Source organism: Petromyzon marinus, chromosome 4 (genome assembly GCF_048934315.1).
Source record: "Petromyzon marinus isolate PM22_M1 ecotype Great Lakes invasive population chromosome 4, UKy_Petmar_22M1.pri1.0, whole genome shotgun sequence".
Taxonomy (NCBI): domain Eukaryota; kingdom Metazoa; phylum Chordata; class Hyperoartia; order Petromyzontiformes; family Petromyzontidae; genus Petromyzon; species Petromyzon marinus.
The window spans coordinates 22107159-22131966 of record NC_133670.1 but is presented as its reverse complement, the minus strand read 5'-3'; the positions used below and the strand labels follow the sequence as shown (position 1 = coordinate 22131966).

At 45.5% G+C, this 24808-nt stretch overlaps 1 protein-coding gene across 1 annotated transcript in view; it reads right to left on the bottom strand.

Moving 5' to 3' along the window:
• Positions 1–24808, bottom strand: part of LOC116938296 (integrin beta-6-like) — a 77861-nt gene that overhangs the window by 30216 nt on the left and 22837 nt on the right. Inside the window, exons 4-10 of the mRNA XM_032945400.2 lie at positions 20801–20886; positions 19316–19520; positions 17623–17869; positions 16440–16602; positions 12399–12560; positions 6494–6589; positions 4068–4157 (exon numbers count right to left, since the gene is read on the bottom strand). Coding sequence (XP_032801291.2) covers positions 4068–4157; positions 6494–6589; positions 12399–12560; positions 16440–16602; positions 17623–17869; positions 19316–19520; positions 20801–20886 — 1049 coding nt within the window. The remainder of the gene's footprint in view (positions 1–4067; positions 4158–6493; positions 6590–12398; positions 12561–16439; positions 16603–17622; positions 17870–19315; positions 19521–20800; positions 20887–24808) is intronic.

The window sequence follows — 24808 nt, the reverse complement described above, 5'->3', positions numbered from 1 at the left end:
GGGATAGTTTGAACTATTTTTTGTACATCCTCCATATAACAACTAAACATGTTAGGAATATGAATACATGCTGGCTATATTTGGAGTAGCAAATCCGCTGCCGTATGCTTAAATAAACTTAGTCCCTCTATGTTTTGAGCATCTTCCATTAAAGTGCTTGTGTTTGCGGATAGAATTATCACGTGGGCGAATTCACGTACACCACAATAGGTTGTTGTTAACAGCATTCACGCAAATACACTGGAATATTCCAAGATTTACAGGTCCAGATTAGCCCATACACAAGGGGAAAATGAATCACGAATTTACAAAGAAGCCAACTGGCAGCCTCTGCCAAAATTGAAGGCTGAGTCAGCCTGAAAAACATCAACTGGCAAAGGAAAGGGCTATAATGCAACGGAATTCAACAAACAACTACATGCAATCCAACTTCACAAACAGACACTTTACACTTGTGCATGTGTGGGCGTGTGTAGCACTGCACCAAATTAATAACTTGGGTTTTACCCATAACCAAACTGCAACGCTTGATACACCTCTTTGATTGACATCAGCACACAGAGGTAGTCCTGTAAACACACTTTGGCCACAACAATGAGAATGTGGAATTATCCAGCAATGTGTACAATAAAACTTTGATTTTATATAGCGTCATTCATGCAAGTAGCATCCCATAACGCCGTAGATTAATTATTTATAATGACCAAATCCCGTATACAGCCACTAAAACCAAGCAAACGAAAAACCCCTGCTACCAAGCAAAATCAAAAGTGAATAAACAAATTTAGAAATGGCACCAAAACAAAAAGCGCAAACAACAAACATTTTTATCACAACAAATAAATGAGTCCATTAATTAATTTTAAAAAAATCTAATTAAATTTGCTTTTGTAAATACAATTGCTTTGATCAAATTAAGCATCCAATTATTGTATCTCAATTGCAACATGCTAACTTTAAATTCTATAAAGTAAATGTTAAGCAAATCTTTATAATTGATGTCGCCATTAACATTGTTTACTGGAAGCCCTCCGTGGGTCTTGCTCATGAACAGTACCCTATTGTCCTGCTCTAAGTGCCTGTGGCCTTGTTTCAGGCTGCGTGAATTGATAAATGTGCAAGTAACCGAATGCGTCGGTGCCACTTCTCGCTGCGTGGCTTATGATGCGTGTGTGTGTGTGTGCGGTGACAGGCTCCTACATTATTTAACTCTTTTTTTATATCACGTAGATCGAGAAGCTTTCCATGGCTGTACCCGTTTAGAATTCCCACCTGGTACAGATACAACGGGAGGCTGATCAATGCCTGGGTACGGGCAAGGCATGGCTCTCTATTGGTCAACTATGTTACGTACAGTGAGGGAAAAAAAGTATTTGATCCCCTGCTGATTTTGTACGTTTGCCCACTGACAAAGAAATGATCAGTTTATTATTTTAATGGTAGGTCTATTTGAACAGCGAGAGACAGAATAACAACAAAAAAATCCAGAAAAACGCATGTCAAAAATGTTATACATTTATTAGCATTTTAATGAGGGAAATAAGTATTTGACCCCCTCTCAATCAGAAAGATTTCTGGCTCCCAAGTATCTTTTATACAGGTAACGAGCTGAGATAAGGAGCACACTGTTAAAGGGAGTGCTCCTAATCTCAGCTTGTTATCTGTATAAAAGACACCTGTCCACAGAAGCAATCCAGAAATCAGATTCCAAACTCTCCACCATGGCCAAGACCAAAGAGCTCTCCAAGAATATCAGGGACCAGATTGTAGACCTACACAAGGCTGGAATGGGCTACAAGACCATTGCCAAGCAGCTTGGTGAGAAGGTGACACCAGTTGGTGCGATTATTCGCAAATGGAAGAAACACAAAAGAACTGTCAATCTCCCTCGGCCTGGGGCTCCATGCAAGATCTCACCTCGTGGAGTTGCAATGATCATGAGAACGGTGAGGAATCAGCCCAGAACTACACGGGAGGATCTTGTCAATGATCTCAAGGCAGCTGGGACCATTGTCACCAAGAAAACAATTGGTAACACACTACGCCGTGAAGGACTGAAATCCTGCAGCGCCCGCAAGGTCCCTCTGCTCAAGAAAGCACATATACATGCCCGTCTGAATGATTCAGAGGACAACTGGATGAAAGTGTTGTGGTCAGATGAGACCAAAATGGAGCTCTTTGGCAACAACTCAACTCGCCGTGTTTGGAGGAGGAGAGATGCTGCCTATGACCCCAAGAACACCATCCCCACCGTCAAACATGGAGGTGGAAACATTATGCTTTGGGGGTGTTTTTCTGCTAAGGGGACAGGACAACTTCACCGCATCAAAGGGACGATGGGCGGGGCCATGTACCGTCAAATCTTGGGTGAGAACCTCCTTCCCTCAGCCAGGGCATTGAAAATGGGTCGTGGATGGGTATTCCAGCATGACAATGACCCAAAACACACAGGCCAAGGCAACAAAGGAGTGGCTCAAGAAGAAGCACATTAATGTCCTAGAGTGGCCTAGCCAGTCTCCAGACCTTAATCCCATAGAAAATCTGTGGAGGGAGCTGAAGGTTCGAGTTGCCAAACGTCAGCCTAGAAACCTTAATGACTTGGAGAAGATCTGCAAAGAGGAGTGGGACAAAATCCCTCCTGAGATGTGTGCAAACCTGGTGGCCAGCTACAAGAAACGTCTGACCTCTGTGATTGCCAACAAGGGTTTTGCCACCAAGTACTAAGTCATGTTTGCAGAGGGGTCAAATACTTATTTCCCTCATTAAAATGCAAATCAATTTATAACATTTTTGAAATGCGTTTTTCTGGATTTGTTGTTGTTATTCTGTCTCTCACTGTTCAAATAAACCTACCATTAAAATTATAGACTGATCATTTCTTTGTCAGTGGGCAAACGTTCAAAATCAGCACGGGATCAAATACTTTTTTCCCTCACTGTATGCTGATGATCTGGTAACAAAAACAAAGCAGCTGTCTGGGTGTTGTGTGTCATCAAACAGTCCAAGCCCTCAACTCCCCATGAGTGATGGGGCAGTTGTGGAGAGAGTGGATAATATCCAATGCCTGGGTAGTGTGCTTAAGACTCGTTCCAGTGTGGCAACAGAGATATCATTCCAAAAGAGTTGAGCAGAATTATATTTTAATCGACTGTGTAATGTTGCGTGTAAGCTACCTGTCCTGTCACTACATACAAAGCTTCAGGTCTTCTGCGTCGGTTTGAAACATTCAGACTAGCCTGCCTACGGTCTATCCTCAGTTTAACCAGGCTGGATTGTGTGAGAAGCTCACAGATCCTTGAATGACCTGGACATATTCCCATTGGTGAGCTCATCCGGAAGGCATGGCTGCATTTGTTGGGTCATGTAGCCTACATTGCCAGCCACCGCATGCCCAAGCAGCTTCTGTTTGGCATAATAAAGGGGACTAAATGGACATGGCAAGGGCTACAGAAGTAATGGATTGATGTGGTAGAGGAGGAGGTGAAGCTGAGTGGACTTGCTGATAACTGGTACCAGCGGTGTCGAGATCGGCCTCTATGGAGGAGGCTCGTGAAGGACGCTACCGGACAGTTGGAGGCAGTCGCCCTCCAACAACAACGGAAGGCAGAGGAGCAACGCTCACAACAACGAGCGGAGTGCCGAGCGGCACAGGCGATGCATCGGTCAGTCATCTCAGTCAGTCAACCCATGGCTCCTGTGTCTGTCCCGTGACCTCCTGTCAGCGAGCCTTCTACAATTCACATGGCCTCAAAGTGCACCTCGCTGGGCACAAGCACTGTGGAGACATTACCGTGGTGAATGGCGGCTTTTGTTGTTTGGTGCAGGCTCAATTGTGATATAAAATGTGAGGTTTCCTCCTCTGCAACGGCCTTCAGAATGATGCAGCATTACTGGGAGTGTACGTGTCGCAAGTACGCTTTGTGCACGTGAACCTGACGATTCCTCGTTGCAGATCACGACATTGAATGTCTTGCCTCACCGGCGTGTCATTCAATTTCACTGTAGAGAATAAAGTTGTCGTCTCCAAGGACGCGTGCCTGTGCATACTTTACCATCGATGTCATTACCTTGTACGCTTTAATTATGAGGTCTTGGACATTGGTTGAGTCTTTGTTAAGCTGCCCGAACGTTGCCCCGGGGATGAGAGAGGAGTAGTTCTGTGGGTGCGATAAGTCATGAATGGGGCATGGTTAGGGCACGTTTACAGTGCAAATACTATTTAATTACAAAATTGCTCCCACCTGCACATTGCTTGCATTGTAATTCCTCGGCGCGTTTACTGCAGCACACGTGTGTGTGTGTGTGCCACGCTGGATTATAAGCAATGCTATTTTTATCCCGTGGATATACCTTTTTGTGTTTCGTTTGTCGCCCTTCCATCCCCCGCATCTCCGATTAGCACGGTTGGCTACGTACTGTGCTAAAAAAGTTCGACGTTGCATACATTATGTGACCGCAGCTGTGCCACAACTATATTGTGATAAAAAACAAACAAAAAACTTAGCAGAGATGTTGCTTTAATTAATGCTCTCTGTATCCTCCGAATTATAAGGTAAAATGCACTCCGATCTTGTGCTCGGTATCAATGAAGTGAAACAAAATTTGGTCAACAAGCACAAAAACCTGCATTATAACACGCACCCTCAACTTTGCTTTAAAATACGTGTGGAAAAAGTACGTTTTATAATCTAGAGAATGCAGTGTTCAGCCACACAAACATGAGCAGAGCATGTAAAATATAGGGTAACAGGAGTAGCCGTGGTTGATAAAAATCATGTTATACAGTATACCACTGTTAGAAATATAGATGAACATGATTGCAATGGAAACCAAGGTAACTCAAAAATCAAACAAAACATACAAAAAAAATCAAATTTGAAATGTCACAAAAATATAGAGAGATTCTGTAAAAAAAAACCAAGCTTCAAATTTGGCAGTTTACCAAAGCAGCCGCATTTAAAATGCAATATTTCCAGTCTAAGAATCTCTCAGTGCCTCAGGCAAGTGGCCAGTATGTACATAAGCATTAATCGGCCATGCACAATGCACAATTTGCACGCCTGCCCGTTATCTGAGCATCGCATGCAGGGATTGTGGTGGCTGGTTTTCCTTCACCGGAGGCAAACCCAAGCGCGATCCGCGCTCGCGATACTCCAACACGAACGCTGACCTTTTTCCATCGTTCTCACCACTGGGTTCGAACGGTTTTTACCTTAAAACTCAACGGTATATAATATTCACCGACCGCGAAAAACGATCGCGAGATATCACGCGCGCAAGCTGTCGTACACTGTAGGTGCTTTTTTGTTTCTCTCTCTCTCTCTCTCCATCTGTTCGTGGTGGATTTCAAACGACATGCAGAACCTCTAAAAGCACCCAGATATCGCGATGTTACGCGGAGCGACGTAAAATTAAGCGTGCGCATTTTTTTTGACGATGTGTACAAATTGCAGCTGGAACACTGCAAATGATGGATTTTTTTTTTAATTAAAAGCACCTTGACTTCCTGTCAGGTTCAACGTTCAGGTGAAGCACATGGTGTGCATTCAGGCCCCGCACATTGCACTAAACTTCGTGCAAACCGCAGCGAGCTGGAGCTGCTGCTGCTGCTGCTGCGGTGTTGACGCACCTGGCCAAGACACCTGCACGAGGGGTTTGCCATCATGGAAAAAAAAAATCACCCACTTTCACGGGGCAGTGCCCATTAGGACGAGGCCACTTTTAACAATAACAACCATCAGTACCTTTGGCACGCGGGCCATTCCTATCGCGCAAGGCTATCGTGAACGCGCTATGTTTCACGGACGCAGTCCGCAGTAATTTTCACGGTAATGTTGATTGTCTCATCCCAATTTGGTAATTTGTGAGTTACTATTTAGAATTTTGCCAAATGTGCACCACGACGCCCCGGCACGCAACGGCCTGCTCATTTTAAATGATGTCAGGGGATCTTTAACGTCCCACTTTGAAGCATATGGTGCGTATGCTATGGACAATACACCCAAGGCAATAATAGGCAGGGGGGGCATGCCAGATTTGATTGGCGAACTTCCGCGACAACGAGCAGTGAGTGTCCTGAAACTGGGCGCATGTCTCACTGCTCCACTTAGACCGTTTTGCAATGTGTTGTCGGATACAGAGACTGATTTGACACGAATAAAAGTAACGCAAAACATTTGCTTGATAAACTAGACGTTAATATATCCATGCTGACAAATAAGCTTTTTTTTTGTTGCAAAGGTGACAATTGGTGAGTGAGAATTCGCATGACGATCAGACATGGACTGATAGAATTTCATCTTGTTTCTGGGTCAATAATGAATGTACAACCTCGGTTTACATATGAATTATTTCAATAGTGCCATCTTCTGGATCTGCTTCTCAGCAACTGTGATTTAATATGTACACAAAAATAGTCCTAACCAACACTGGGGGTGGTATGGCAGGTGTTAATGCCTCAATAATATGCCGACTCTGCTTAGCAATAACTCACCGCATACTGGTCCAGCCACTTGCCGGTCACAGCAAAGATGAGCTGGATGTTGTTGTCGGTGAGCTTTTCAATGAGCTGCCCAAGAGACGGATAGTCCTGTGAATCAGACCACAGAGTCATTGTCATTGGGCGGAGGCACAGTGCTTGGCAATTGCAATCAAGACACATTCTCTCAATTTATTTTTTTATCATTCTACATCACAGACTTGGAGGTACAGTGAGGGAAAAAAGTATTTGATCCCCTGCTGATTTTGTACGTTTGCCCACTGACAAAGAAATGATCAGTCTATCATTTTAATGGTAGGTTTATTTGAACAGTGAGAGACAGAATAACAACAACAAAATCCAGAAAAACGCATGTCAAAAATGTTATAAATTGATTTGCATTTTAATGATGGAAATAAGTATTTGACCCCCTCTCAATCAGAAAGATTTCTGGCTCCCAGGTGTCTTTCATACAGGTAACGAGCTGAGATTAGGAGCACACTCTTAAAGGGAGTGCTCCTAATCTCAGCTTGTTACCTGTATAACAGACACCTGTTCACAGAATCAATCAATCAGATTCCAAACTCTCCACCATGGCCAAGACCAAAGAGCTCTCCAAGGATGTCAGGGACAAGATTGTACACCTACACAGGGCTGGAATGGGCTACAAGACCATTGCCAAGCAGCTTGGTGAGAAGGTGACAACAGTTGGTGCGATTATTCGCAAATGGAAGAAACACAAAAGAACTGTCAATCTCCCTCGGCCTGGGGCTCTATGCAAGATCTCACCTCGTGGAGTTGCAATGATCATGAGAACGGTGAGGAATCAGCCCAGAACTACATGGGGGGATCTTGTCAATGATCTCAAGGCAGCTGGGACCATAGTCACCAAGAAAACAATTGGTAACACACTACGCCGTGAAGGACTGAAATCCTGCAGCGCCCGCAAGGTCCCCCTGCTCAAGAAAGCACATATACATGCCCGTCTGAAGTTTGCCAATGAACATCTGAATGATTCAGAGGACAACTGGGTGAAAGTGTTGTGGTCAGATGAGACCAAAATGGAGCTCTTTGGCATCAACTCAACTCGCCCTGTTTGGAGGAGGAGGAATGCTGCCTATGACCCCAAGAACACCATCCCCACCGTCAAACATGGAGGTGGACACATTATGCTTTGGGGGTGTTTTTCTGCTAAGGGGACAGGACAACTTCCCCGCATCAAATGGACGATGGACGGGGCTATGTACCGTCAAATCTTGGGTGAGAACCACCTTCCCTCAGCCAGGGCATTGAAAATGGGTCGTGGATGGGTACTCCAGCATGACAATGACCCGAAACACACGGCCAAGGCAACAAAGGAGCGGCTCAAGAAGAAGCACATTAAGGTCCTGGAGTGGCCTAGCCAGCCTCCAGACCTTAATCCCATAGAAAATCTGTGGAGGGAGCTGAAGGTTCGAGTTGCCAAACGTCAGCCTCGAAACCTTAATGACTTGGAGAAGTGAGACAAAATACCTCCTGAGATGTGTGCAAACCTGGTGGCCAACTACAAGCAACATCTGACCTCTGTGATTGCCAACAAGGGTTTTGCCACCAAGTACTGAGTCATGTTTTGCAGAGGGGTCAAATACTTATTCCCTCATTAAAATGCGAATCAATATATAACATTTTTGACATGCGTTTTTCTGGATTTTGTTGTTATTCTGTCTTTCACTTTTCAAATAAACCTACCATTAGAATTATAGACTGACAATTTCTTTGTCAGCGGGCAAAAGTACAAAATCAGCAGGGGATCAAATACTTTTTTTCCCTCACTGCACAAATGGGTAGAACAAAGTTAGCGAAACGCTGGGTTTCGTGCGGTGTGGTGAGGCGCACCTCCGATTAACACGGTTGGCCACGTACAGTGCAAAAGAATTGCAACATACAACACACACACGTGGTGGGGTAAAGTGCATGTACTCCCACATCTTCCCAAGACATCTAGACAGTGGCAAAATTAGGTCAAAATACGAATGAGGGTCACTCTCGAGCCCCTCTGCCAGCATTGGTGTGACAGAGGCCTTAATCTTTACCATGTTTTACACCAGATTTGAATTGGAGTCAACCCGGAATTTTATTTGTAGCATTTTTCACCATTGTAGCCCAATGCTGTTTTGTACGGTAATTCGATTTTACACATGTACAATAATGAACTCATAGATTACAATATATTTCTCTTCTTTGGTTCTTTCGGTAAAGTCACGTAGAATGATAATAAAATCATAAATTGATAAAATAAAATAACACAAAAATATTATCATTCTATGTGACTTTACCGAAAGAACCAAAGAAGATGAATCATTGCAGTCACGAAAGCTTTAAATCGAAAAATACAATATATTTGCTGAGCTCAGTGTAAGGGACTTGTACTGTATAGCAAGGGTTGCGGATACAAAACAACACTGTCTTATAATTATTTATAGAAGTGCGATCTCCATAAAGGCATGAGAGAAATATCAACATTTTCCATACTTCAATACAGTGGTCAGTGTGAGCCAGATGGCTGGTGTGCATACAGACGTGGCATTGAACACATTGTTTCGTTCCATATTGTTTAAAGCATATGCCCCTCTTTGTATCACGTATGTATGTGGAACTTCTTTCATGCCGTACGTAGCTGAACGTACTAATCGGAATGTGAGGGGCGACGGACAACAAACCAAACACAAAAAGCAGTTTTAAAGAAATGTATCACGATTTGAAGCTTTCGTGACTGCAGGAATCCATACTCTTTGGTTCTTTGGGTAAAGTCACGTAGGTATAAAAATAAAATAAAACCAAAAGGTTCAGCAGGTCCACTGCTGGATTATTTTTTTCCGCTTGTGTTGCGATCGAAACGTGGTGATACGTTATTGTTTCATCATTAGACCTCCTTTGCCAGTACCAAAATTTAATAATAGGGTTTTCCCCCTTTTTCTAGCAACAAAACTGAAACCTTTTTTTTTGCTATATATTATCATAGTATGTTTTTTGTTTGCATTTGACTGCAGGTATTGTGGTTAATGCAGACATGAATCCTCGTAAAAAAAGGTTTCAGTTTTGTTGCCAGAAAAAATGGGAAAAACCCTATTATTATTATTATGTTATTGTTTGTTTTATTTAATTTTTCTACCTACGTGACTTCACCGAAAGAATTAAAGAAATTAGTTTTCAATCCAGATTTAAAAGTGCATAGCTCCAGTGGCTTCCTAATAATCATGCAGTACTCCTCTAAGCTCATGACATATCGCTGCGAGGATGGTGCGTGCAGCCCCGATAATCCTCTAAAGCTGGACCCTTGCTGTATACATTAACAACATGCAAACGGGTGAAAATTGATGACGTGTAAACAAACGCACCATATTGTTTTAATGTAACAACTGTACACAGTTAATTTGACTACACGTCTGCTGGCGGCCTGTACATTCGTGTTATGCACTTTATTTTTCCTAATATCAGATGTCCATTCGCCTTCCTTGGTGTTTTGCCAAAGTAAAAGTTGTTTAAACCGTGCCAAACTAAGACGGCTTCGCTTTGGCCAAGAGACCACAAGCCAATAATGTCCTCATGGATATTGTACTAAACCATATAATAATTAATTTGAACAGACCATAGAAAAGATTACGTGCAAAATTCGCATTTGTTCATCCATTCATGTTGCTCAATTTTTTTCTGCAATGATGTAATTTGAGGGAAGCTGGAAATACTGAGACATCTGTGAATGTCAATGTGCCCTTTGAGCTAAACAAAAACAATCCACTGAGCAACAATGCACTCCGTTCATTTACCCCAGAATCTTTGTTTTTACGAAAGTTATTTTTTTTTAATTCAAGATATAGATCGCTGTTTCTCCCCACCTACAGGGAAGAAGGCAGGGTGGCATGTTTTCAACAACACATTGGCCACAGTGGAGCAATTTTTATGCTTGTGAACTCAGTACAGTATAGTTAAAATAAAGCCCAGGGCAATGAGGCCATGATCAACGGTCATTAACAGGCTTGTTACACAAAGGCTGTTTTCTTTAAATACCCAAGTGCTTGTCTTAGCCTCCTTTCTAAACCACATTCCGTTGTGATATGAGCTTCCCGATAGCAGCATAAGCAATTCCTGGGCAATAATGTCACCAGCAGCTTGAGTTTAAAACATCTCCCCCCCCCCGCCACCTACTCCATGTCAAAGTAGTGACACAATAAATAAGGCGAGGTAGGCGAAAACATGATTGTGTGTTTTTGTTACCTAATCAGCATTAAACACTGTCAAGTAAAATGATGAAGGAAAGGGTGCAGCCCTGCAACTGCTTGCTTGCATCAATGCCGGCAGAAGGATATCCAATTGAGATAAGCTAAAGCGAGCCCCATCTGGAGGGCATTCAGTCCGATACTCTTGGAAGAAGAAGTAAGAGTACCCACACTTTACTCCACCACACGTGACCTACCGATCGACTGTGCTGTACCCATGTATGCTGCTTTACACTGATTGGTGGACAGAAGTGGTGGGTGGGGGGGGATTTTAGAACGTTCCCATTGGTGATCGAATTGAAGCTGGCGGACACCTGGATTGCAAGTCCAGTGTGCTCATCATTACACTGAGTCAGCATCCCCCCCCCCCTCTGTATATCATGCCCAGAGTTTGTTGTGCACAGACAGAGGTTGGCCTTCAGCTGCTGCCTTTCCAAACCATAATACGGCCAATAAAGTCGACACGGACGAGTAAATATATCAAGCGTTGCTGTTCAAGGAGTGTACAGAAGCCTATTGCCGTTAATTAGAATGTCAACAGACACTTTGCTTGTTTGATCACAATCACGGTATGTTTTTGTGCTGGACTTCTGTTTGCCTTACAAGCTCATAAAGCTGACCAGTAAAAGCCTAAACAAATTATATTTACATTTATTAACATATAAACAGATCAGAGTATGTCGAAAGCCCATGGGCGTTTAGGACCAAGGACCTTACAGTATCCAATTAGGGTCTTATTAAGTGACCAGATTTTGATGCTTAACCAGCATAGCAAGAAGTGTTGAATAAGGCTGAAAATATACAAAATAAAATCTGCTGGGGGATCAAAATCAAATCTGAGGTTGTGTAAAATGATGTCACTTGTCCGTTGTTACAACACATATATATTAGTGTACAACTTTACCTGTATAATTAACGAGGGGTATTCAGCATAATGCTAATTGTGAAACAGAAACTTTCATTGAAACGTCACTGCATTTTTTGGCCAGCAGGCCACATTACGTGCAACAACGCGACTCACTATGTCTAACAGCACACATCCTGTATCACAGCCCTGAGCTCTTTCAACACGTGCCCGTGCGAATCGGATAAAAGACCTCCTCCCTGACGGATTGTTTTATTTTTGTTCCTTTCCACTTTCTAGGGTTATCACGGAGCTGCTTTGACGGCACGCGGTGGTGAATCTCACAGACATCGTCTCGGTGATAAAATGCATTCCCACGAATGCGGCGAGGGTGGTGTCCGTTTAACAAGACGGAACACGCCGATGGCAGGCTGGCGGGGATGGTGGGAGGGGGGGGGGGCATGACGTGCCTTCTAAACTACACAATTTTTATTTCACCAGGTAAGGCCCCCGAAGCTACACAGCTATTTTTTTCACAAGTGACCTGGCCACGCAAAGGACGGCTCGACGAAGTGGCTAATCATTCGGGAGTTTACTGCAGCCAAATAGTCTAAACGTGTGTCGTCTCCAAATGTGGTGGGGGAAAAACACCCAGAGGACTCGGAGGAAAGGCCACACGGCCATGGGGAGCGATAGACACGAAAACTCCAAATATACAGGGGTCAGGGTCGGGATCGAACGCACGTCCTCCTGCATACTCGGCGAGGTAGTTAACATCTCCTAGCCACCGCGGCGCCACTCTTTTGTGCCATTCGCTCACCATGTCAGTGGAGTGCGTGTACGCGTTTTTCTCATCGAGGTGGCACAGTCCGTCGTTGGGGACGGCTACGCCGGCGAGGCGCCCGTCCAGGGCGATGTGCGAGTCGGCGTCCGACACAAACACCAGCAGGTGCATGGCCTCGCTCCTCCAGCCGATCTTGTCCTGGGTGGAGAGGGGACAGGCGTCACGGGTGAGGCCGACGCGTTTTCGGGTCGTGACGCGGGCGCGTTGTTCCCCGGCACGACAAATTGCTCGGCACGTGTTCGATTCCCGAAGAAGCTCCCAGCACGCGGGGAGAGGAGAAACGTAAGAACGTGCCGAGCAGCACGCGGTACGAGCCGGAAACACATCGTGGTCAATAGGTTAACATGGCCAAATGCAGTTTATTTCTCCACAATTCAGAATCAGAATCTGTATTTATCCTGGAGAAATCCGATGAGCTATAAAGATATTTTTCACAGGTATCCAGTAGGGGTGAGTGGGAAATTAATAATTGCTTCATCATCGCTTCCTTCATCTATATCCCACAGTTGTTGTTAACACACAATCTGCAAGGTCTGCTCTAAGAGTATTCAACCATCCAGATTTTGGTTTCCCCTTGGTCACTAAACCTCTCTCTGGGTGCTTGTCTCCCACTCCGTGACCATAGACACGTGTCTCACCCATCGCAACCTATTTTTTCCTAATTACATCTGCAGCTATTTCTTGCCACATGCTACTATTAACACCCAAGTTGCTTGCCCTATCCTTCCACGAAATTCCTATCATTCTCCGCATGCACCTGTGTTGGACGTTTATTTATTTTCCGGTTTGTTTGTTAAAGCCCCATATGGAGGCACCCGAGTGAACGCACAAACATCAGCTGAACTCACACTTTGAGCACGTGTGCCTGCATAACCAGCCCAGGAGAATACCTGCTTCCACACGCCAGAATGGCAGCGCACAGAATCTTCAACACGTTTCAATTCGTGCATTTCCCCCGGGTTTCCCTTGCAAAAAAGGAGGACCTGATGATGTCTCACCTGCTTCAAATTAAAGTTGATGACGGTGTAGTGTTATGTATTCACACAAAATGCATGCATGCACGCACGCATGCACATACAGTGCATATCTGAACGTGCACACGCCCATACTCACACTTTCACATTCCTCGTGAGGTTAGGGTACTGCCCTTGTACCCCAAAGTCTATTACAATGTGCGATGCTGATCAAGGGTGGTCGGGCTTAAATGTGACCCAAGCCATCATCAACACGTTGTTGTACCACTGCATGGTAGGTTTGATCGGTTGTGCTGCGTACATTGTGTTGCTAAGCACGATTTCACTCTCCATGCTGGGAGCTCCTTCAGGAACTGAATTCAGGTGCTGGGAGTTTCTGAAGGGGCTCCCAGCACCACGAGGGAAACGTTGGACATCGTGCTGAGCAACATGCGGTAAGGAGAACTCAAAAAACACATCGGGGAGCTATCTACAGTTGTTATCGTGCGTTGTGACCTACGCGGCACGTATATTGGTACGAGAAAAAGTGTAAACATAAATACAATGCCATGACTCACATAGGCACATTGATAAATACATTTGTTAAAGAGCCCTAACAGAAACATATTATGGAAACCAATTGAAATGCCCCACAATTACACCCATGTGGCTGAAACCCACAGCTAAGTGAGGCACAAGTATTTTTCGCGCAATGTTATACTTGCTTTCCCTTGACTCATCCATCAATGCTCAAGCGGATTACAATGGGATTGATTAAGTTGCTCCGCATTACAACGAAGCTCCGTGTGTGTTCACATTTCGCAGGAACGCGCGGTGACATTCAAGAGCCGGAGGACCAAGCCCACTCCCTCAAAACAATTAATCCACACAAAATTCTCAATGGCAAATGCCACCAGTTTTACATTGTGCCAAAAGCTCGCCTACACCATGATGGCGAGATGTTAACTACCCCGCCTGGTATGCAGGAGGTCGTGGGTTCGATCCCAATCCTGACGCCTGCTGTATATTTGGAGTTTACGTGTCTCTCTCCCCGCAGTAACGTGGATTTTTCTCGGGGTCCTCCGGTTTTTCCCTCTACATTTAGGATCAGCACACGTTTAGAGTATTGTGCCACTATAAATTTCCACGTGATAAGCCAGTGGGCCTTACCTGGGAAAAAAAAATGTACTCTTTACTCTGCCTTTTTTAAGGGGGCAGTCACTTCAATGTACAAATCTGGCCCCCTTTTTTTGTTGTTGTTGCAAGCCTGGCTTTTGATAAAGCCCAAGCGACCACGAGGAATGCAACAAAATAAAGGCTTACTTTTAATCTCAGGGGGTAAAAGGGTCACAGTTTCACCATGATAAATCTCTTTTTGCATGCTCCATTTTATCCACGCTGAGTAGATGCAGGTGATGGCGACGGTTTTTAAATTCTCTATCTCCTGGGAAAGTCAGCACCTGCCCGATTCCATCTACAGAAGTTGGTTCGACCGGTCTTGAAAAAAAATAACAACTTTTTTTTGCCAACCTTGTGACTAACGTGCATGCATCACTGATTAAGGACAATCGCCTCGCTCTTGTGAAGTGTTCTTATTTGGGGAACTTTGTGATTGCACAAGTTTACCGCAAGGAGACACCTTTACTGGTCAATGGCAAGCACCTCCTCTATCACAAAGGTTTGATAAAAAAAGGAAAACACGAATTAAAATGTATCCCAAAACATAAAAATTGCAACTGAAAAATAATTAATGTAGCATTACAAATTGAAGCTCCAAAATAACTTTAGCCAAGATGATTTGGAGATTTGTTTATAGTTTGTTCGAATAACACGTGAGCGGATCGGGGGCACGGTGATCAGCTCACTGGGCTATGCAACCAGTGAGTCGAGTTCAATTCACAACCACGGCTAACATTAGTGCAAATGGTAACAATAATTTACATTTATTTGTAAGGCGCATTCCACTAATGTCTGAAGGAGTCTTGTAAGATTAAGATTAATGAAAGGGCAAGAGAGATGGAGGGCTAAATAGTATAAACGGACTTAAGAAAATGTGTTTTTAGATGCGACTTAGACGTATCCACATTGCCGGTTAAACGAATTTCCAACGGTAGGTATCTGAACCAGACCTGTGTCTCCCACCCGGCCTCTCGCCTCCACCATCCCACATTGACCAGCATGGTGAAGTATGGTTAAACAACCCTCCAAAGACTCATATGGCACAGGGAGGCCTTCATCTTGCAGTGCAGTGGATTAACTTAACAAAGGACCGTATTTTTTTTAATACCACATGGTTAAATGCAGTATGAAGTCGGATCATGTTATGTCTCTACTGCTGACATTGGTACCAGGTGTTCAATGCAAAACGTGCAGGGAGGCATGCTCGCCCTCGACTCAGGTGATCACGTTGCAGCGCCATATGTGGCCTTTTCCACTTCACAGTCAATGTTACGCATTCATCATCAGTGTTACCTTATGCCTTATCTTACCATCAAATGAACATAATCCTGACCAGCTGGGTGGCATCGCGACTGGAGTATGCGACTTGCAATTGGAAGTGCAAATACAGGTTTTGGAGGTCTATAGAATGAGCACCTATTTGATGGAAGCCAACAGCAGGTGTCCAAGGTACAGGCTGACCCTCACTACAGGAATGTGACATTTTACCGCGTAGGATTTCGCGGTTGTGCAGTGCAGCTGTCGGATGTGTTTTCAGGTCGCACGGCGTGTCGTACGGCATGATGTCCAACGTTTCGGGAACTGACATAATTCCCCACAGGGGCTCCCAGCACGACCGATTAGCACGGCTGGCTAGGTTCGGTGCGAAAGAAGCTCAGCGCACGCCACAACTTTGGGTGACAATGCCGAACGATGTTCGGTAGCGTCCCCGGAAACACATCGGGAGCGCGCAGACCGAAATTTTCGCCGACGGCTTCGGGGAGGGGTGGGCGGGGGGGGGGGGGGGTGTCCACCGGAGCCGGAGGGGAATGCAACTCTCGACTTATTATTATTTATTTTTTTATTTTTCCGCCGCCCTTATACGAGACGGACCCGAGCCTTGTACCTTGCACACGGCCACCTGCAAGATGGCGTCAAAGCCTCCCTCCGGAGAGTCGATGTTCCCGGAGACGAGCTGCTCCTTCACTTTGGCGTTGAACTCCGTGGCCTCGCCGGTGAGGGGAAGCACGTGGTTGAAGCCGAACACTGGCAGGCAATCGATGTAGCCGCTGCGGGCAGATCGCACCTCACCGTCACTCGCCGCCAGATGTGCGCGGGCGCGGGGGGTGGGGGGGGGGTGCGGTGCAAGGGGCGGTGGGGGGGTTCAAGGGGTGGGGGGTTTAGGGGGGGGGTGCAAGGGGTGGGGGTTCAAGGGGGGGTGCAAGGGGTGGGGGGGGGGGGGTGAGCCGCTACGCTGGTCGCTCGTCGTCGTCCCGCAGCGGTGCCGCACCGTGGGTGCAGGGAGAGGACGTACCGACCCGCGAGCACCAGAGATCACTCCTTCCGCTGTCCAAAGGCAAGCGGATTGCCTTCAACCACTGTGGAGGCATTAGGGGGGGGCGCGTGGGGGGGGGGGTCGAGCATCTTCTAGGAGAAAGGGCGCTCCGGTGGAACTGAAAGAGGAGCGACGCTCCATTGGAACTGCTGCGTGCTACGTCCTGAAGGGTGGCGCTTGCAGACAAGCGGTGGAGTGCTCGCCCTTGTGTACGATTACTCGCGACCGAGACCGGTATGCGTCCTGCCTATTGACTATTAAAATTCGATCAGTTTGCCTTGAACCGCACGAGCATTCTTTTTACGCGTGCTGTTGATATGTAAAGGCTTCGCTTTGGCTACGTGCAGGGATTTATATTGCACGGTATTATTAATGGTTGCTGTGTTGAAAAGAAAAGGGAAAATTTGCTTGACAGACGTAACCCTCATCACTTGCCAATGACACAACGAAAATGACAATTCTTTACCCGAAAGGCCTCACTGAGCCTTGAGACATTTTCAAAAGGATCCCGCATCGTGATGTTGGGCCAATACCATGAACGAATGATTGGCTTTGTGGGAGGAAACTGCAGTAATGGGAGAAACACTGCGGGGAGGAGGGAGTGACACTCAACGTTGCCATATTTTGACCACCTCACAGCCCAACGCCTGCACACCCGGTAAGTTCGGTGGTCACCAATCCAAGCACCATCGAACAACAGAACAATCCTCCTATCAGATGGGGGTGGGGGGAGGGGACAAAGACGTGGGCTTACGTGCAAGGGTTGGCCTGGTATATGGGCAGCGTCTTGATGTAGGGAGACAGAGGCTTGTCCACGAAGGTGCCAAAGCCGATGCGGAAGTTGCGTGAAAGCTGCCCCATCTTGGTGGCGAGCGTGGTGCCCAGGCTCTTGATGTTCTGCAGGTCGTCGAACATGGAGGCCGACAGGTCCATGAGGTAGTAGAGGTCCACGGGGTAGCCCTCCAGCTGCTCCACCTCCACCTGGAAGGTCTCCCTGCTGCCTGCAAGCGCGCAGCCGGAAACGAGCGGGGCAAACTCAAACGGGGGTTCCGCATGGCTCCCCGATCTCCCCGGGGGCGCTTGGTCACGAGAACGGCGCAGCTTGGTCACGAGGGCAGAGTACACGGGTAGAGTACACGGGTAGAGTACACGGGCAGAGTGCACAGGCAGAGTACACGGGTAGAGTTCACGGGTAGAGTACACGGGTAGAGTACACGGGTAGAGTACACGGGTAGAGTACACGGGCAGAGTGCACGGGTAGAGTACACTGGTAGAGTGCACGGGTAGAGTACACGGGTAGAGTACACTGGTAGAGTGCACGGGTAGAGTACACGGGTAGAGTACACGGGTAGAGTACACGGGCAGAGTGCATGGGCAGAGTACACGGGTAGAGTGAATGGGCAGAGTACACGGGTAGAGTGAATGGGCAGAGTGCACGGGTAGAGTGCACGGGCGGACTACACGGGTAGAGTACACGGGCAGAGTACACGGGCGGACTACACGGGTAGAGTACATGGGCAGAGTACACGGACAGAGTACACGGGTAGAGTACACGGGCAGACTACACGGGTAGAGTACACGGGTAGAGTGCATGGGCAGCGCGCCACAGCGATTCTGCGAAGTAGCAGTTATATTCCGGAAGTGTCCTGAGCAAATGTTTTGCATGTTATTGTTGTGTCCCGACAAAATTTTTCGGATGAATCAACTTCCATAAGGTATTCATTGTCTAGGGGCCCACTCTAGGCAGGTGGCCTTAAACAGGCATACCTGGTCATGTGACCATCTTAACAAGGTAATATACACGTCAGTACCTTAATGTACCACACACATTGAAAGTGCAGTTAACCCTTTCCCGTTCCGCGACGTCTCAAAGTTGCAGGGTGGGGTCCCATTCACCTCTGAATCTCGGAACGTGCAAGCGACTCAGCGTTAATTTTATTTATAGAGGTGCAGCGCCATTGTTTTTAAAGACATTGTTACTCACCGCAGAAAAATGTAGCGAAACAACCGCACTCTATGATAGCTGGCGCCAAACTGTGCCACACTTCCTCCCGCATGGCCTTGTGGGAGCCTCGGTACTGATTACAATATTTTATTTTAGTTTTTATTATGGTTTCGTTTTTATGACGTACCCGTACGTCATCGAAACGGGAAAGGGTTAACTTCATTTTTATATATTAATACCAAACAACAAGAAAGTTTTCCAACTTAATGTAGATAAAATAATAAAGAAAGTAGTTAGCCTGTTAATTGCCATATCATAGGAAAGGTATTTATTTCTATTTTAACAAATAAAGTAAACACCACTTATATAATCTAATTTCCAGCATGAACGAATACACAATGAGTTGATACAAGCAGTAAAACAACCTGGCAATACTTAGCATTAATTAAAGGCAGACCAATAGAGAGAGAGAGGCTCACTCGCATATAATGGTGACACTCACCCGGCCGCAGACGTAGGGATATCTTCTGCGGAGACATCTGAATAATGGAAGATGAGCTGCCATCGACCTTTCCACTGATGGGATGGTTTTTAATGATATCCAGCTGGTTCATTGGGAACTCAATATACTTTTTGCTACAGCCCTTCTCCAAGAGGTTAGAGACTAGGTCACAGCGCTTGTCATGATGCTCTCCCTCAGAAAAGTTCTGCAAAGAGAAATAAGGCACCTCAAAACGACAGAATGACCGTGCACCCAAACAGAGTGAAACGCCTCTTATCCATTACCCGATTCATTATCCATGGGCTCTAATTATTACTAACATAGCTGCCACGGTAGCAAGATATTAACTACCTTGCCTGCTATACAGAAGGTCGTGGGTTCAATCGCGACCCTGACCCCTATATATTTAAAGTTTGCATTTGCTCCCCGTAGCCACGTGGATTTATTTAAGGGTCCTCCGATTTTTCCCTCCATGTTCAGAAACATGTGTTTAGAGTATTTGGCTGCGAGAAATTTTCCACGTGATAAGCCACTTCGTTGAGCTATTATTTGTGGCCAGGTCGCTTCTGAAAAACAGCTATATAGCTCAGTGGGCCTTACTTGCTCAAAATAAAAAGCTAAGTTTAGTTTTATTGCGCAAAGATTCCTCTCGTCAAATTCATCTGATTATTATGCGTTCATCTGCGGGTTAAAGGTGCAGCCCTACGACTACTCTCTCACACCACTGCTAGTGGAAAGGCCTCCACAAGAAGGCGCTATAGAGAACCCCTCTACAGGGTATTTGGCCTGTTCCACGACGCTGGTTAGACCGCTATGAAGAGGTGGGCACAAGCGCGCTTTCCACACCACATGCGATCTGGCGACTTATTAACTGCGGTTGTACCCATTACACACTTCTGCGTGGACAGAGGTGGGCTGACTAGAGAAACATGATCGTTGTTTAAACTGCCACACCGGTAGATTGAATCGAATAGGTGACCTCCGGACTGCAGATCCAGCGTGGTCGTTAACTATTACACCATGGCCGCATCCAGCTGTGTGGGTAATAAGAGTTATTTTGGTGGATATGCACAGATAATAGGACCCACGAATATATGCGGTGCCCCCCACATCATTGTAGATCAGAGGTTTTCTGTACTTATTGTACTCGGATATGTCTAAATATCAAATCACCACGCGGTAACGTATGACAAGTCCCAATTAGACTGGTGTTAAAATGAATGCGCATTGATTGGCTGTTTTCTGTTTGTTACACACACGTAACTAAATCCAACTCGTGGCTCTCAGTACAGTGAACAGAGCGCTGCCTAATGGGCAGGGATTCAAACTCCGCGGCGACTTTTTGAAGCGCGGTTAAATCCGTCGGATTTGAATGAACAAAAAAAAAAAGCCTTGGCCACGCCACAATGCAAGCCGAAGCGAGCGTGCTTCTGCCGCCCGGTCGACGTTTCCATGGAATTGCAAAGGCTAAAGTACACTCCATACCTCTTGGCTGCACCAGCCACACAAGGGACCGAGGAGGAGGCACTCGGCACACGTGCTTGCACCTCCTGATGAGCACAAATTTGTTCCTGGGGACATGGAAAAGAAGAACGCGCGGGATACAGACGTGTGCGTGTACGATATCTTGAACTTCTTTCGCGCCGTGCGTAGCCAACCGGCGTGCTAGTCGGAGGTGCGATGCCCAAGCTGAGACGGTGCGTGAGCGAAGGCTGTACAGCTCTTGCTCAAGGGAGGCCCGTGTGAGTGTTCGCACGAGGGTATAACCCCAAGGTTTTTTTTTATACTTGTAATCAGAATACAGGCGACATTGTTTCGGACGAACACCCGAGGGTTGTGTCCCTTTTTCTGATCTTTCCTTTGTGTGGTCTTTCTTTTGATTTGACATTCGCATATATTTGAGAATGCGCAAAGAAATAAGTTTCACAGTGGTGTTTATGAACAGCATTCTTAATATTCAATGGCAAGGTAAGCATTAACTTTATAATGCGAGTTTCAATATGGTTTGACTTGAAATGGTCGCGTGTAGAGATTTAGTTCACAGGGAGAATTGAAAATGTTGTGAAGTTACAAAAGCAAATGGTATTTTAGTCGCTCAGAAGAAGAACCACAATGTAAATAATTAACCTTTAAAGCGACAACAAAATTGTTCACATATTATTTCGTAAATACAGACTAACATTACCGTGTGTGCTTAAACTTTCTTACATTTTTGTTCAAATGGTTAAACATTAACCCTATCACAACACAACATCCTTAGCATGGAAGTTTATGAACACCATTACTGGGTGTGTTCTTAAATCCACATTTCCACATACCAACCCAAAGGTCAACTTGAGGCTTGAACACAAATCAAAAGCAATACCATGGTATAAATGAGAACATCTTGGTCGTGACATAGACATAAATCACCAAAGAGAAATTTATTTAGACAGCATGTTGACTTTTGATTGACTTTGTGCCCTAATGGTGATTTCAATGGGAAAAAAAATTACCTTAAAATATTTGTTTTAAAATCTACACCATTAGAAATGTAATATTCTTGTCCGAGAGTGTCATTAAACCACAGCACTTGAGTAATTATTGTCATAAGGAGTCATATAAGAGCTCATTCTAACTGGAAGGACCAAGAGACATATGGTATGTACAACATATGCCCTTTGACACAGCTCAAGAAATTATGACCGAACATTTTTCCCCACGCTAATCTTACGGGGTGTTATACATTTCTAAACATTCTTCCCGTTTCTTTCATTTTTGTTCGTTGACAGTTGGGAATATATATTTTTTTAAATGAAGAAGAAATTCAAAAGTGATGTCACATGGTGTGTTTTGTTGTTGTCAGTGTACGTGTGTGTTTGAATAAAATAATGAAGTGGGTCTGGGAACATAGCGGGAGGTGTGGGAGACTGTGGGAGACTTTGAGTCAAAGGCTGCTGTGGGTTCGCCTGCTTATCAACAGGTGGCGAAGAATGGTTGGTGGTGGTTGTCTTCGCCCCCACAGAAGAAGTTGCAAAATTTGCCTGCAGCATCATGGGCTGGTAATTACAAACATGCTTTCCCATCACTCGTAAATCCACACAGCATCAACGGTGCATGCCAAGAAAGTAAATTGTCCACTCTCATTGTTTTCACCTGGGAATCTTCCTGTTCTTCTTTTCTTGTCGTATGGCTGATGTAGATGCAGAGCAACAAATACAATTTCACATTCAGGTGGTCAAGCCAGATAATCGTGTCAGGAACAGCGGAGTGCATCGCTGTGATGTCTCCTTCGTATTTGTGGATCGGGCGTTGTGTCGTTTTATGTTGTACGGTCTGTTACATTTGTGCATCAGGTATCTGCATCTGCCATGGTTTGTGCAGTGGATGCGATCTATGGTGGACCGTGAGCTTCGTCGAAGATCAAAACCAGGGCTCTTCTGCAATTGGGTTTTTCACAAGGTGTTTGTTTGTGAGTCCGTTTGAACTCCGTTCATCTTTCCAAGCGTCATCGTTTTGAATTCCATTCATCTGAGAATGAGGAGGCTTAATTAAACCTTTTTTTTCAGAGATCCATTCAGTTAAGTGGTGGCCGCAGGTTGCTGAGATGATGGAAATTGCCTCAGTGGCCCGCAATCATTAAGCTCTATTTCATGCCATCAAAACCGTCCCTTGCAGTCCCACCCTCATTGACATCCTTATGGGAACTCCCCAGGATTATGTCTGCAAAATTTGAGCATTCTGTGTGTGGTCTCGAGAAAGGAAGAGCCCCTCTCAGTCCAAACGGCATCCGTGGGATAAGGGGGGATGTGAGGCTGATGAAGAGGTTGTGGGTCTTCTGAGTCACTGGCTGAGGTGCCCTTTGTTGATGGGTAACAAAGAGCGATGCTGAGCATTAGGACCGGGTAGGGCATCAGAGAGGGATGACCTACCCAATAAACTGGGTGGTGATCGTGTACAAGATGATTTTCAAAGCAACATTACAATTTCTTTAACCACGTGACGAGTTCCACGGGATTGGAAAGATGCGATAATGGCTTGCCTTTATAACAAGGGGGACCATATTGATTGTAACAATTACTTCAGACATTTCCATCCTCAACATGCTGGAAATGGTCCTGAGAATGATTATTCAAAAGTCATCACATATTGCGTCAGAGGGGAAGGCAGGTGGTTCATATGCCAATCACTTCTGTTCACCTGTAATAACTGGGTCTGTCCCACGCACCGAAGCTGGCACAAAGGCTATTGTGATATTATCGCCATTTTTTGGCAGTTGCTATTGTTTGTGTGTGTTGACATGTGGTGTTGGTGTGTGTGTTTGCATGTGGTGTGTGTGTGTTTACATGTGTGTGTGTGTTTACATGTGGTGTGTGTGTGTGGCCACCCACCCACCCCCTCGCTAACAGCACTTCCCCCAACAGTCCGTGAAGGCTATGAAGGGGATCTTTGTCTTTTTTTATGTCTCTACGTTACTTAAGCTACCCCCACCTATGGTAAGGGATAGATTAATAGAGTTTCGGGATGGATTACATTTCACGTGCATTTTCCAGATTTTACACAAAGTACATTTTCAATGATCAAATGAATAAGTTTATCCGTATATATATATTTTTACATTTGCTGACGCTGACTGTATCTTTTTACATGCTGTGACTACAGTACACATTATGGGTAGAGTACAGTAGTTTACTGTCAGCACCCTATAACACTACTAGGCGGCTGGGCATGCACGAGTGACGTCGTCGCATTTTTACCACCATAAACATGTCTCTGCAGATACCTGCATGGGTGGCCGTTTTAAACCCTACTCCGCAGACAGACCAGAGGGCAAAAAAAAGGCTTCGGTTAGGTAAAAATGCGTCTGAGTATATTTCAGAGAATGATTATATGCCGCGTCAGGTGTGCAAGACCAAACTTGCATGGGAGCCCACAGTGCCCTTTGACGGTTCCTCACTCACTGCTGGCCATGGTGATGAAGAGACCAAGAGAGGATTGATACCTTAGGTTGTTTGTTTCACTGCAAGACTCCAAGCCATGCCGCTGATGTCACGTGCAACGACTGGGTCGAGGCGCGTGCATAATGAAAATGACCGACCGTGCTCCCCTGGCTCTGCTTGGGAAGTAAACTTATGATTCTGCTTGACCTCGTATTTGTGAGGCCTAAGTTTCACAATTTGGTTCTGGCTCAGCTTGGCAAATAGCCAGTGGAAAACCACCGTAACGATGAGGGCCCTGCATTGGCACAGCTCAGATGTGCCAGTAGAAATGAATATGAGAACCCCTGGCATAATCCAGCAATCAAAAATGCCTATTGCCAATGGGATCATGGAACCACACATGCAGAGTAAGGACAAAGTGGAGGCAGCAGCCCCCTCACTGCCCTCGCACCGCCCAATTGAGATTTTAAATGTGGTGTTTATTGCTCTAAGAGAGAGAAAAGAAAGAAGTGGAGGCTCCCCTTTACCATTCACTCTCGAAGACGACCACTTTCCCCCACTCCTGCTTCCCAAG